General features: G+C 39.6%; 1 protein-coding gene across 3 annotated transcripts in view; it reads right to left on the bottom strand.

Moving 5' to 3' along the window:
* MTMR2 (myotubularin related protein 2) overlaps positions 1-14,778 on the bottom strand; it is an 84,166-nt gene that overhangs the window by 10,059 nt on the left and 59,329 nt on the right. For all 3 annotated transcript variants that reach the window (XM_014538574.1, XM_014538579.1, XM_014538585.1), the window contains 4 exons: positions 13,389-13,538; positions 12,466-12,654; positions 7,274-7,459; positions 3,831-4,037 (listed from right to left, as the gene is read on the bottom strand). In XM_014538574.1, coding sequence (XP_014394060.1) covers positions 3,831-4,037; positions 7,274-7,459; positions 12,466-12,654; positions 13,389-13,538 — 732 coding nt within the window. The remainder of the gene's footprint in view (positions 1-3,830; positions 4,038-7,273; positions 7,460-12,465; positions 12,655-13,388; positions 13,539-14,778) is intronic.

Below are 14,778 nucleotides of genomic sequence, written 5' to 3'. Positions count from 1 at the left end.
TAATAATCTGAACAATAAAGATTTATTTTTAAAAAATGCATTAACAGTGGAAAAGGTATATAGCTCAGCAAGCAAGCATTTTCCACATATCCAACATCTGATGGTACAAAATCCCGTGTGGGTAAAAGATCTATTCAAAGTGGGAGACAGACCAATAGAATTTAATGGAACAAACAACAAAAACCTCATTGATTTGGATTCCATAATCTGAACAATAAAGATTTATTTTTAAAAAATGCATTAACAGTGGAAAAGGTATATAGCTCAGCAAGCAAGCATTTTCCACATATCCAACATCTGATGGTACAAAATCCCGTGTGGGTAAAAGATCTATTCAAAGTGGGAGACAGACCAATAGAATTTAATGGAACAAACAACAAAAACCTCATTGATTTGGATTCCACATTGTTTTGGATTCCACATTACAATTAACCTCTAAGAAACTACCTTTTAAGTTTTGGTATAATAACAAAGAATAATACCAATAATTCCCTAAAAAAGCTACTAAAAGACTCTACTTTCCAAACTATGTATCTGTCTGTGTGTGGTCAGATTCTTTTGTCATATACTTCAACCAGCAAAACATACTGCAGCAGAATGAATGCAGAAGAAAAGAAATTTAGCTTTCATATTAAGCCAAATTTTAAAAATTACCCCCAAACATAAAACAATGCTTCTCATGAAAACTTTTTTGTTTTGTTAAATATATTTTTCTTTAAAATATTATTTGTTAATGTTTCCCCATAATTCCTATTTTGCACTAATGTGATGATATTAGGAAGAGGAGTCTCTGGGTGGTACCCTCATGAATGGGGTTAGTGTTCATATCAAAAAAGACCCCACAGATCTTCTGAGCCCTCTTCCTGCATGTGAGGACAGTGAGAAGATTACAATCTGCAACCCAAAGGAGTGTCTTCACCAGAACCTCACCATGCTGGCACCCTGACTCTGGACTATTAGCCCTCCAACAGAAATAGCCCTGGCCAGTGTGTTCAATGGTTAGAGCACAAGCCTGTGCACTAGTGTGTTGCGGGTTCAATTTCCAGTCAATGGTACATACATGGGTTGCAGGTTCGATCCCCAGCCCTGGTTGGGGAGCATGTGGGAGGCAATTTCTCACATTGATGTCTTTCTCCCCCACTTCCTCCCTCCCTTCCACTCTTTCTAAAAAAAAAAATCAATGGAAAAAATATCCTTGGATGATGATTAACAACAACAAAACTGTGAGGAATAAATTTCTGTTGTTTATAAGCCACCGTCTATGGCAGCGGTTCTCAACCTGTGGGTCGAGACCCCTTTGGGGGTCGAACGACCCTTTCACAGGGGTCGCCTAAGACCATCGGAAAACACATATATAATTACATATTGTTTTTGTGATTAATCACTATGCTTTAATTATGTTCAATTTGTAACAATGAAAATACATCCTGCATATCAGATATTTACATTATGATTCATAACAGTAGCAAAATTACAGTTATGAAGTAGCAACGAAAATAATTTTATGATTGGGGGTCACCACAACATGAGGAACTGTATTAAAGGGTCGTGGCATTAGGAAGGTTGAGAACCACTGGTCTATGGTATTGTAACAGTCCAAATGGACTAAGACAAATAGATTTATTTCTTTAATTAGTATTTAATTAGTATTCAATTTAATTTCTAATATGGTAAATACTGATAGTCATAAACCATGTAAGCAAAGTTCTCTGGGGTCATCAATAATTGTCAAGAATAAAAGGTCTTGAAATCAACAAGTGTGAGAATCAGTGCCCTGTATTAACCATGTGTGAGTACAGCATCTTGACCAGATGTCCTTTATTGGTCAAATTTTGCTTTCACCTAACACCTGGGGTAAATGGAGTAGAAAACCAGAGCTGACAATTTAGGAATCCATAGCAATTTCAAACAGTTTGCTATGTTTATGATTTTGGTCACATTTATATAACATGTGCAGCTTTGGCTGACTAAAACTTTATTCTTTGAAGTAAGTTTTTTTGTGTTTTATTTTTAAATAGTCTTCTCATTTTATAGAGAATTGAAAAATGTGAGCCATCTGAATAGATACTCCAGATGCCCAACTTCACAGTTGAAGTTCAAAAGAGCAGACTTACCATTAAACGTCTGTTTTTCTCAAGCCATTTATAAACAATGCCCACATACCCCGGCAACTCCTGGACACTAAAGGTTAACATTAGAGACAGCGTCTGGGTAGACCTCTTTCACAAAGCCTTTCAGCTGATCTAGGAAAATGCTGCCACGAGCCACACTCTCAGTGGTTTTATGGTCCCTGACACACTAACTCCTCCCCTGGCCAAGATCCTCTAAACCTGACCCTCCCTCATCGCTACTCTTGCCACGCTCAACTCTCTAGACATGTGCTCACTCTGCTCCTACTTTGTGTGAAAATATTACTCCTTCTCACTCTCCAAATTCTATGATTGCAACTAACACAAATAGACATTACATAAGAACCAAGTTTTCTGATTCCAAATTTAGTGTTTAGCAGAAACTACTTAAATGTGTGTTTATGTAAAAGCTACTCAAATCCAAAGTGTGATGTAACAAAAAAGCACATGTGAAAGGGACATAATACACCCATTTGTATATTTAGGAACTGTGATTAGTTCTGGCTGCCCACCTGCAGAAAGGTCCTGAGGATAACTAGGAGGGAGGAGCTAGGACAAGAGAGGAAAGTGGATGGCGAGCCAGAAGAACTGACGACTATAAATGACATGAGCTGACAGCTACTTCCTAATATCTGAAGGGCTATCTTATATGAACAAGTAGTTATATTTGTTCTTCTTGTCTCCAAAGGGGAATGTAGAAACACTGGGAAGCAGATTTTAGTTCCCTACGAGGAAGAGGTTTCGAATAGGTAGACTTTCCGGGGGGAGACTGACAGCCTTGCGGAGAGACTGCGGCTTTTTCCCTGTGGAGTCAATGAGGACACCAAACAGTCACTGTGGGACACCACAGATGTTCAACAACTGCTGGGCTCTGACTTCCTTCTGACTCTTAAATTTGATACCAACGATAACATCAACATAAATTTTGAGACTTACAGAAGGCACAAAAATTTGTCATTTCCATAAAACTAACTGCAACACTTTAATTAACTGATTTTTAGGAAGAGAGAGAAAGAGATACATCAATTTGTTGTTCCACTTATTGATTCATTCACTGGTCACTTGTTGTATGTACTCTGACCGGGGATCAAAGATGGAACCCGTATCGGGATGACGCTCTAACCAACTGAGCTACTTGGCTAGGGCTGCAACACTGGCCAAGTGTTAGTGCCTTAAAAAGGATAACAGGAAAGTTGTTTTATTCCCAACTCTGAGTTACATTTTACTTTTTTTCTTCCAGCCCCAGTATTTTTAGACCCTGATCTTGTGTGAGCAATGCTACTTTGTAGGGCTCCTTTAAGTTGGGAATAAAATTCAGCCATTCTAATCTTTTTTTAAGTCTACAGGAAAAGCTACAAGTGCCTTGTAATTTCACAACCATTCTTGCTAATCTGAACTATCAACTGCAGGAGGACAGGAGACGCCCATGGAAATCATGGGATGAGACCTGACGTTTCCTGGTAGAGATCACAGAAGAGACTGGGTCAGGGGCCTGACAAATAAAATAGCTAGGCCTGGCTCAGGCTGCAAAGCCTGGACGGAAGACGCTAATGCTTTCCAAAACAAAAAGTTCTCCTGAGAAGCTTACCCCTCTAGAATAAATGATCGATTCTAGATGAATAGCTAATGAATAGAAGGCATTATTTTCACACGCCTGATGTGGGATGCATGGAATACATCGATTCAAGGTTCTTTACTCACAAGCTGAAATCGATGTCCAAAGCTCAGCCATTCTTTCTCCACGAGGACTTCGAATCCGCGGATGGTTCGGTAGTACCCATCCAGCATGAGCATGGCCAGGGACGTCAGTTGGGCGGTGCGGTCCCAGCCATCGCTGCAGTGCACCACCACCGACGTCTTTCCTGATTCCACTCTGTCAGCAATCCGGAGAGCTCCGGCAAGAATAAGCTGCAAAACAGATATTTTTTTTTTTAAATAAAAATTTTTTTTAAATGCTTCCTTCTTTAAAATGATAATTTTTTGCTAGGGATGACTGTCTCAATAACATGAAAAACAAACATCGGTCCCTTCCTAAAAAAAATTTTTTTAAGTGGTAGAAGGCCTATAAATTTTGCTTTTAAAAATAGAAAAATCTCATAAATGCAGACTCCTATTTATCTGCACAATGAAATATACAAATGAAAGGTGCCCTTGGGTTCTATAGAAATCAACAGTATGAGAAAGATAAAAAGATCTAAGTTCTAAAAAGGACTGTTTCTAAGAATCTTCCAATATTCCAAGTATCATCCACTTAAATTAAAATATCCCAACTGAAGTCTTATCTGTTATTTATAACAATGCTTGCTTAACCAAATTAAAATATGTCTGAAACAATAAAGTTGATCTCTTTTAAGATATTCTATAGCTTCTACAGCATTTTACTCTTTTTATATATGGCATATAGCATACAGAGAACACAGTATAAAACTTCAGAGTAAGTACTTTTCTGTATCGGGATGAGTGAAAATTCTCATCTGTTCAATATATTACCAGGTCAATTTAACTGGTATCTAAAATAATTTCAGTTATTTATTTAAATATGCACAGACTCTGCAAAATAATTTACTGAAGATGATCTTGAGTTAAAACTAGACAAAATTATGTAACCAAAACAGAAACAGTATACTATCCTTTAAAATAGACATTCTAGTACTATTCATCTCTTCAGTGACTAGATCCTACTTACAGAACAGCATGGCTCCCCAAACATCAGAATGAAAGAAATGTGACTTACTACCAGGTTAAAGAATCTCACAATAGCCTCCCTCTGGCCTTATTGTCAGCATGTTCAGGAAACAGGGTGCTTGCTGAAGCAACCTCAATCCTGACTATGGCACAGAGTCATCTGGGAGCATTGCCTTTTTCTAAAATGACTGGACTCCAATCTCCACTAATCCTAACTCACTATTTTAAATAACTTCCACTGATAATTCAAACGCATATCCAGACTTACAAATCACTGACCCAAAAAGATCAAAACAGTTGGGAAGATAAGGCTGACCCAAAGCGGTCATTTTAACTCATGCATTTGTTTATAAAACAACTAGAGGCCTAGTGCATGAAAATTCATGCACTGGAGGGGGGTCCCTCAGCCTGGCCTGCCCCCTCTCACAGACTGGGAGCCCTCAGGGGCAGGAGGCGACCCGACGATCTGACGATCAGGGGAAGGCGACGCCCCCATCATACCTCTGCTGCTGCCACTGCCGGCAGCACAAGCCTCAGCCGGCCCTGGTTTCCTGAGCCTCAGGCGGCCCTGGGCAGCTGGGCAGCCGACATCTGAGACTTGCCTGCGCCTCGGGCTGGCCCTGGGCGGCATGAGGACTAAGGAGACTGGGGGACTCCGGAGGCAGGTGCACGGAGCGACCGGCCTGCCTGGGGGGGCGGGCCCGGCCTTACCACACACCTGCCGCCCCGGTGGGGCTGTGGGGACTGAGCGCTGCCATCTTTGAGGGTGGGGCAGTCAATCAGCAAATTCCCTCCTTATTAGCTGTGGGCGCCACCATCTTTGAGGGCAGGGCAATTAGCATATTCCCTCCTTATTGGCTGTGGGCACCGCCATCTTTGAGGGTGGGGCAATCAATTAGCATATTCCCTTCTTATTGGCTGTGGGCACCGCCATCTTTGTGACGGATGGGGGTCAATTAGCATATTCCCTCTTCATTAGATAGGATAAACATTTATAGGGCCCCTCACTATGTGGCAGGCACTGCTCTAGGTGCTGGAGATAAAGCAGTGAACAGAAGAGAGTGTTGGCTTAATGAAGTTTCCGTAATGGCTGGTGAGGCCAGCCAGATGCAAATAAATAAGGAAATATATACTGTGTCAGAGGGAGGTAAGTGGAAAAACACCACACAGTTCTAGGGGGTTCTGGTAGAACTGTCACTTTGTATGTAGTAGTTGGGAAAGCCTCTTTGGGAAGGTGACATTTGAGCAAGGATCTGAGAAAGTGAGAGGATAAGCCTTGCAGGTGAGCGGACTGGGGAGGAGAAGGTAGTGCAGGCACAACTGCACCTCTTGTGCCTCTAAGGACACTTGTTTCTGGTATAGGCAGCCTTTTGGAGAGAATGTTACACCTGCTATGAAATGGAATTTACAGAAGTGAAAGAGATGATTTATGTTAGCTCTAAACCAATCTTATGGGTTCCTACTTACACATCAAGCAACAAATAGATGGGCCACAGGAACCTATTCTCTAACTACATTCAAGCTTCTAGAAGAGAAGCAATAAAAAATAAATAGTCTATAATTCTCATTAAATTAGTCTTCTCTTCTATTTGTCTGAATTTTAGAGATTTTGATGTGAGTATAAGTCTGCTCCTTCTTATGAAAAATCTCATTTCCCTTTATTTCATAATATTAATAATATATGAGGCTATAAAAATATTTTGGTAAGCTATGTTATTGAAATTCAGACCATATATGAAAAAAATATACAACTCTATTAAATAACATTTGGTGCTTCACACATTATATTAATATTTTAGGCAAATCAGCATTCACATGGTAGTCTCCAAATAACTTAGCATTCAAAGGGTATCCTTCACTCAGCTGCTTCACCTCACTCCCCTGATCAGCATGATCATCACTTCACAAGCCACACAACAAGCATTTCCTGGGTGCCTGCTGCTCACAGATAGTGCTGCCCTAGCTCCTGAGGGGAAAAAAATATGATCACCATCTGCCCAGCCCTGATCTCCCCTGAGTTGACACACAAAAGTAATTAAATGAAGTGCGACGTAGGGCTGATTAAACGGAAAGAAAAAGTAAAGTGAAAACTTCAGAGAAACTGGAAACAGCAATCTGGTAAGACTTCCAGAATAAGTGAAATACAAACGGGGACCTGAAGGATGGGGAGAACTCAGACTGGATGGGGAAGAAAGTGAAAGAAGTTCAACAGACAACTCAGACTGGATGGGGAAGAAAGTGAAAGAAGTTCAACAGACCCAAATGCACAATATGGGAAACTAATTCATTCAAGCACCAAAACTTAGAAGTAGTTCAATTATCAAAGCAGGTATCAACTTTGCACTGTTGAGCAAGGTACACCTTCGTCTTCATCTCAGCGGTAAGAGCCAATATAGGTAAAGGGGCAGAGAAAGCCCTTGTTTGGCACCCTTTCTGTAACAGTATAGGAAATAGCCCACCTTAATATGCTCTAGCCAGTGAGTAGATTCCAAGTTAGACAGCCAGTGGGTCTCCTCGATGTTGGGGTACACGATCTCCTTGAGTTTTCGCAAGGATTCTCTCATAACATGAATATTGTGGATATCTAGAAAAACTAATTCTGTATTCTGATAGGCATCTTCACTTTCATAACCTCCACCCTTTGCCTGGAAACAAAGCACACACCACAGAAATAAAAAATGAACGCACATCCATAATATATTGACACCCATGAAAAAGTGCCATAAAATATCCAATAGCATAAAAGAGAATACTTACTACTGATGAAAAGGACACCTCACAGGAAAATATGGACGATGCAGGGCTGCTTAACACCACTCTACTCGCTACCCCAAGTTTTCTTATAAAACAATATACACTCTCACCCTGACTTCCTTATATGGCTGTTATAAAAATTAAATGGGATAACATATGTGAAGGTGCTTACACATTTTAAAGCACTAAATTTACCTACCCATATTTCAAGTCCTATGCAAACAATTTCTTACAGAAGACTGAAATCACCAGACTAGTAAATTCCTTGTGCAGGAATTATGTCTACTTTACCACTGGCTCATGCTTCTTCACCTTATTTTAATCTAATATTTACAAAATACTTTGCAATCATAAGGACTTGCTTTTATTTCAGCCACATAGTTTTTTTTTTTAAGTAAAAAGGCAGAATAAGTATAAAAGCACAAATACTATAGTGCATTACTATCACTATTCTCAGAGACTTAAATCTACATCTACAGAACAGATGGGAAATACCTGGTTTGAATTAAACTGTGGCTGAAAAGGAGAATAATTTTTCTGGATTAATCTTTATTTTATGAATAAAATAATTCTTCTATCACCTACTTATCTTAGGTATAAAAATCACACTTCTTAGAGCACTAATTAGGAAAAATTGGAAAAATAATGGAAGAGTCACTGCAATTATATACATGTGTCTCTCATGTTGATGTTTCTCTCTCCCCCTCTCTCTCCTCCCTTCCAGTCTCTAAAAAAAAAATTTTAAAAAATCAACAGAAAAAATATTCTCCCATGAAGATTAAGAAACAAACCAAAATAAATAAATAAATAAATAAAAGGAAAAAAAGACTGAGACAAAGAAAGACTAAATTAAGAGATACTTAAAAGACATATCCAACGCAATATTTAAAAAGGTAAAGACTAACCTACAGTGTCTAGGTATGTACACTGCTGTAATAAAAGTAGAAAGAAATGTTGGCAACCGCTGCTGCAAAGGTATCCTTAAACCAGTGGTCTCCAACCTTTCGGACCTCATGGACCACCAGTGGTCCACGGACTACCGGTTGGCGATTGCTGGTGTAGGGCACACGTGGAAGACATAGTGGCTGACAAGGTGGGTTTTTTGTTTGTTAATCCTCACCCGAGGATATTTTTTCCATTGATTTTTAGATAGAGTGGAAGGGAGGAAAGACAGAGAAAGAGAAACATCAATGTGAGAAAGACACACAGATTGGTTGCCTCCCACACATGCCCCGACTCCACACCAGGGAACAATGAACCTGCAACCCAGGTATGTGCTCTTGACTGGGAATTGAACCCTCAATCCTTTAGTGCCGGCCAGGGATTATGTTTTTTATTTTTATTTATTGATTTCAAAGAGAGAAAGAGATCAATTTTTGTTGTTTCACGTATTTATGAATTCATTGGCTGATTCTTGTATGTGCCCTGAACCAGGATCTATAACCACAACCCTGGCATATCGGGACAATGCTCTAACCAACTGAGCTACCTGGCCAGAGCATGGCTAGCAAAGTTTTATTTATTTTTCTTTAAATATATTTTATTGATTTTTACAGAGAAGAAGGGAGAGGGATAGAGAGTTAGAAACATCGATGAGAGAGAAACATGGATCAGCTGTCTCCTGCACACTCCCCACTGGGGATGTGCCCGCAACAAAGGTACATGCCCTTGACCGGAATCGAACCTGGGACCCTTCAATCCGCAGGCTGAGGCTCTATCCACTGAGCAAAACCGGTTAAGGCATTATTTATTTTTTAATGTATATTTTTAAGATCAGTGAGGAAGGGAGAGAGAGAGAGAGAGAGAGATAGAAACATCAATGATGAGAGAGAATCATTGATTGGCTGTCTCCTGCATATCCCCCACAATGATCGAGCCTGCAACCCAGGCATGTGCCCAGACCGGGAATCAAACCATGACCTCCTGGTTCATATGTCATGCTCAACCACTGAGCCACACCAGCCGGGCCCAGCAGAGTTTTAATTCTTTACATTGGCAAGAGCATTTGTCATATTCATATCGATTTTTCTTATTATGCAGGCAAAAAAAAAATTTGTTCCAACAAGGTTATATACTTTTGCAAAAAGGGGGTTAAGTGGGGGAGTTTGGTGAAGGTGGTCAAAAGGTACAAACTTCTAGTTATAAGACGAATAAGTTTTGGAGATCTAATGTACAGCATGGTGATTACAGTTAATACTTTACAGTATATGTGAAAGTTGCTAAGAGAGTAGACCTTAAGAGTTCACATCATAAAGAAAAAAAAAAGTTGTAACTATGTCAGGTGATAGATGTTAAACTGGAATTATTGTGATAATCATTTCTTAATATATACATATATGAAATCATTACATTGTATACCTTAAACTTTTACAGTGTTAAATGTCAATTATATCTCAATACTAGAGGCCCGGTGCACAAAAATTCGTGCACTCGGCGGGGGGCGGGGGTCCTCAGGCCAGCCTGTGCCCTCTCACAGTCTGGGACCCCTCGGGGGATGTCCACCTGTTGCCTTAGGCCCGCTCCCTGGGGGGATCGGGCCTAAGCTGGCAGTCAGACATCCCTCTGGCAGCCCGGGAGCCCTCGGGGGATGTCCACTTGCCAGCGGGGAGCAGGCCTAAGCTGTAGTCGGACATCTTTAGTGCTGCTGAGGAGGCAGGAGAGGCTCCCGCCACCACCGCTGCACTCGCAGCCGTCAGCCCAGCTTGTGGCTGAGCAGAGGTCCCTCTGTGGGAGCGCACTGACCACCAAGGGGCAGCTCCTGCGTTGAGCATCTGCCCCCTGGTGGTCAGTGCATGTCAGAGTGACCAGTCATTCTGACATTGGGGTCAATTTGCATATTATCCTTTTATTATATAGGACTAGAGGGCCAGTGCACGAAATCCGTGCATGGGGGGGAGGGGGTCCCTCAACCCGCCTGCACCCTCTCCAATCTGGGACCCCTCGGGGGATGTCCGACTGCCGGTTTAGGCCCAATCCCTGTGGGAACCTGGGACTCTGTGGGATCGAGCCTAAACCAGCAGTCAGACATCCCTCTCACAATCCGGGACTGCTGGCTCCTAGCTGCTCTCCTGCCTGCCTGCCTGATCGCCCCTAACCACCTCTGCCTGTCTGCCTGATCGCCACCTAACTGCTCTCCCCTGCCGACCTGATCACCCCCAACTGCCCTCCCCTGCCGGACTGATCGCCCCCTGCTTACTCCCCCACACCAGCCTGATCTTGCCCCTAACTGCTTGCTCCCCCGCGCCGGCCTGATCTCACCCCTAACTGCTTGCTCCCCCGTGCCGGCATGATCTCCCCAACCCCCTCTGCCTCTGCCCCACTACCGGGCTTTGTCCAGAAGGAAGTCGGACGTCCAGAAGATGCCTGGTCGATCCAGTCTAATTAGCATGTTACCCTTTTATTAGTATAGATAGTGTGGAGCAGGGGAGACATCAAGTTAGTAAACTGGATCGACCATTCTGAAGAATATTTGCAATATGAAAATGTTAAAAAATATGCATATTTTAAATTTTAATATAGTAACTGTATATCTAGAAAACTATTTTAAGGAAATCAAAGATGCTAACAAAAGATATCTATTTCAGCTATAGTTAAAATAGTAAATACTTAAATGCCCAATATTAGAATGATTAAATGAATGATAATACACCTATATGATGAGTACTATTACTTTTTAAGAATATTTCATGAAAAGAAATGATTCTTATAATACAATGGTAAGAGAAAAAAACAATGAAACAAAATAACCAACACTTCAATGCATAGAAAAAATAGTGAAGGAAAATATAAAAAATCTTAGTGACTATATGTGATTATCTTTTCTATGCCTTCCTAATTTTTTTATAATGTTTACTACGTATTTTGTAATGTAATAGATGAAATGTTATAGATGAATGTTTACTGTCATAGAAAGATACAGTGTCAATTTTTTTTAAGTTACAATTATCCCATTCTGTTTCATATATGTGAGTGTATGCATACATACATAGGTCTGGAAGTAGAAGCACAATTTAATTATGGTTCTCTCCTAGTTAGAGGATTAAGGGTGGTTTTAAATATTTTCTTTTTTTTTTCTCATCTGCATTAGGTAATTTTCTGTAATACATATACATTGCTTATTGGGGATTTAAAAAGAGAGGTACCTTCTTAAAGCTAAGTTATATCTCTCCTCTCACCTTTTCCTATAGTAGATTTTGTCAACTGAACCAGACTTTCTATGTCCACAATGCAAATCTTTTTTTTAAAAATTTTATTTTCTTGTTTAAAGTATTATAAATAGTAGTACATAAGTCTCCTTTTTTTCCCCATTGACCTTCCCCCGGCCTCCCCTACCCCGCCAGCACATGCCCTTACCCCAACCCCCAGTGTCTTGTGTCCATTGGTTATGCTTATATGCATGCATATAAGCCACAATGCAAATCTTTATTCTGTAGCAGCAATCAGGACGACTCCTCCAGCTAACTGCAAGTCTTCAGTGTGAACAGCTTGTACAGGGGCAGGGCTGTCAGGAGAGGGCACCGCTGGTCACTCAGAACACTGCTTCCTGATTCCTACAGCTGTGCTGGGCAGACCTGACTCGGGCATGAACTCAGGTGCGTTTGGAGGATGGAGAATGAATAATAATTCTTCCTGAACACCTACCTCTATGTAATTACAGGGTTCTGCACTATTTTGTATTAGGTCCTGTTAGCTGTTATTATTCTCATTTTACAAATGAACAATCAAGGTCTAAAATGATTAAATAATGAACTCAAAGTCATACCAGCAAGGAGAGCCAGGATTAGAATCTCCATCTTTATCACTGGAAAGCCTGAACTCTTTCTACTGCATTGTGGCTTCTGTCAAACTCAGCTGATTCGTGAAACTATAATATTAATTACTTGAAAAGTAATCTCACCTTATTGGCAACAGCATTAACACTTGGCCGGGCATCGAATATAAAGATTTTATGAGATTGGGCATTAGAGTCCATGATGGCTTGAAGGTATTTCTCATCTTCTTTACTTCGCTTCCCACTCACTCCTACCATGGGCTGGCTGCATCGAGTGATTGTGGCCTGACTTTCAGGATGAATCCAGGATAAAACCTAAATGGGGGGAAATGGCAACACACTTTTTATAAACTTGTCTGTTTATAATTCTCCTTAAAAAAAAAATTACTCTATAAAACTCTGCTTTCTAATTGGGTCCAAACCCTAGCCATGAAAAGATATATTGGAGCTGCTCTCAAATATCATCACCTTTCTTTCAAACCAACTCTGGGATGTGGAAAACTTGGTCTAATACCTTTATCAGATATTAACTTATAAAAGTCATTGATTATTGGGGAGTGTTGTCTCTAGAAAACCTACCTTAAAAAGGGGCTAAGTCCCACTTTTAAAGTTTTATTACTATATCAGCAAACTGCCCAACTATAAAATCTTGTGAATCTATGAATTTTGTACTTAAAATTATTTGAGCTGGTCTTTCTAGAACACAGTAATTCAAGATTTTGTAAAGTTTTCTTGTTTCTAGGATTTAAAGGAAAAGAGCATTTATCACCAAGAATGTGCAACAAAATAAAGAAATAGTGAAAATACAAAGAACCAACTTTGTTTTCAAGTTAAGAATCATGCAATTCTGTGCACCTAATACCCATGTCACACTCTTCAGACATTTCTTTAATCAGCCTTTACCCCATTTTTGGTTTATTAAATAACTCATTTTCTAATATCGCCATAAACACCTTTAGCTGTAGCTATTTTTATCCTGCATCCATTCTCCAAGTCCTTAATCTCAGTACAAAAGCATCTGCAAAGTCTCATCACAGCTTCATACTCACTGGGATTCGGCCCCTTGATCTGAAGGATGCCACCCTCTTTAATTCTTCATCAGGAATACTTGCTGGCACAACCAAAAGGGCAGGGTATGTATCACAAAGATCATAGCGTTCATTTATCTTTGTTATTCTCCAGCTTTCATTTGGAATTCCCTGTATGTAAAAAAACATAAGACAAATTACTACCTAATTAAAATATAAGACAAGAAAACTGAAGTCATCCTATTCAATCTCTCTCATCTCCACTGTCCAGCTCTTAAGTTGTTGGAATAGTTATGTTCTGCCTGTGGTGATCAGCCTATTAGGTTGAGAGATTCTAACAGTGATATACATTCTTTTTGACATTCGATTTTATGTTAATAGGTAAGTACTGTTTGTGTGCTGGGTCTGTGCTAAGCATATCCAATGGGAAGGAAGCAAATGGTGGGACTGCAAATATTCCCTGTCTTCAAAAAGAACAGTATCATTCAATTTCACTGGGTTATTGATTTTACTGCCATTCACCTACACAAAGAAATTTGAGAGGGAAGACACCAAGTGTCCACCACAATGCTATATATACATTTACCACTTCCATACGAAAGTGAAGTTTTCACTCCTACATTATAGTACTAATGGAATACTTCTAATCTAAAACATATTAGAAAAGCAAGGATAACAGAAGGCAAAGCCAAAAAGAGTCAAGGGAAATACAACATTTTTTAAAAATACACATCGATTATTAAGCTCTCATTGGGTCCTTCAATATTTAATATATATATATATATAAAACTAGGGTACTACTTCACCTACAGGATTGCTTATTAAGACCTTAAATTTTTCACCCTCCATTCTACAGGAAAAAAAGCCTTTATATTAAATGTTTAGAATTTAAAATATTTTTTTTTTAATTTTCTGACCTCTGACAACTCATATCATCACAGAAAAAATTAAAAGAAACCAAATTATAGTAAAAAATGTATTTATTGAGCACCTACTATGGGCAGACACTATGCCAGCAGCCTCTTTATACACATACATACACAATGAAAAAGGCACAGAAAATGTGCAGAGAATGCTATCATCTGCTTAAAAATGTAATATACATAGATACACAAGCTCTGCAGGCATAAAATCTCTGAACTGACATATGGAGAACCAGTAACAATATTTCCTGAAGGGAGAGGAACTGGGATGGCAAGGGGACAAGGTTGGCCTAGAAGATAACCAACCTACCTTTCAATATACCCTTTTGTACCTTCTGAATTTTATATAGTGTGCAATTACCACTTTCAATATTTTTCAATTAAAAAAAAGAATACTCTGATGCTTTATGTCTAATCTTAAGGTTTATATTAAGAGATTATCTTCATTTTCTTCCATAATATACATAAAATTATTTATATATATATCC

This window comes from Myotis brandtii, unplaced genomic scaffold (genome assembly GCF_000412655.1).
Source record: "Myotis brandtii unplaced genomic scaffold, ASM41265v1 scaffold1043, whole genome shotgun sequence".
In the NCBI taxonomy this organism is placed as follows: Eukaryota; Metazoa; Chordata; class Mammalia; order Chiroptera; family Vespertilionidae; genus Myotis; species Myotis brandtii.
This window is presented reverse-complemented; position numbering and strand designations above follow the sequence as displayed.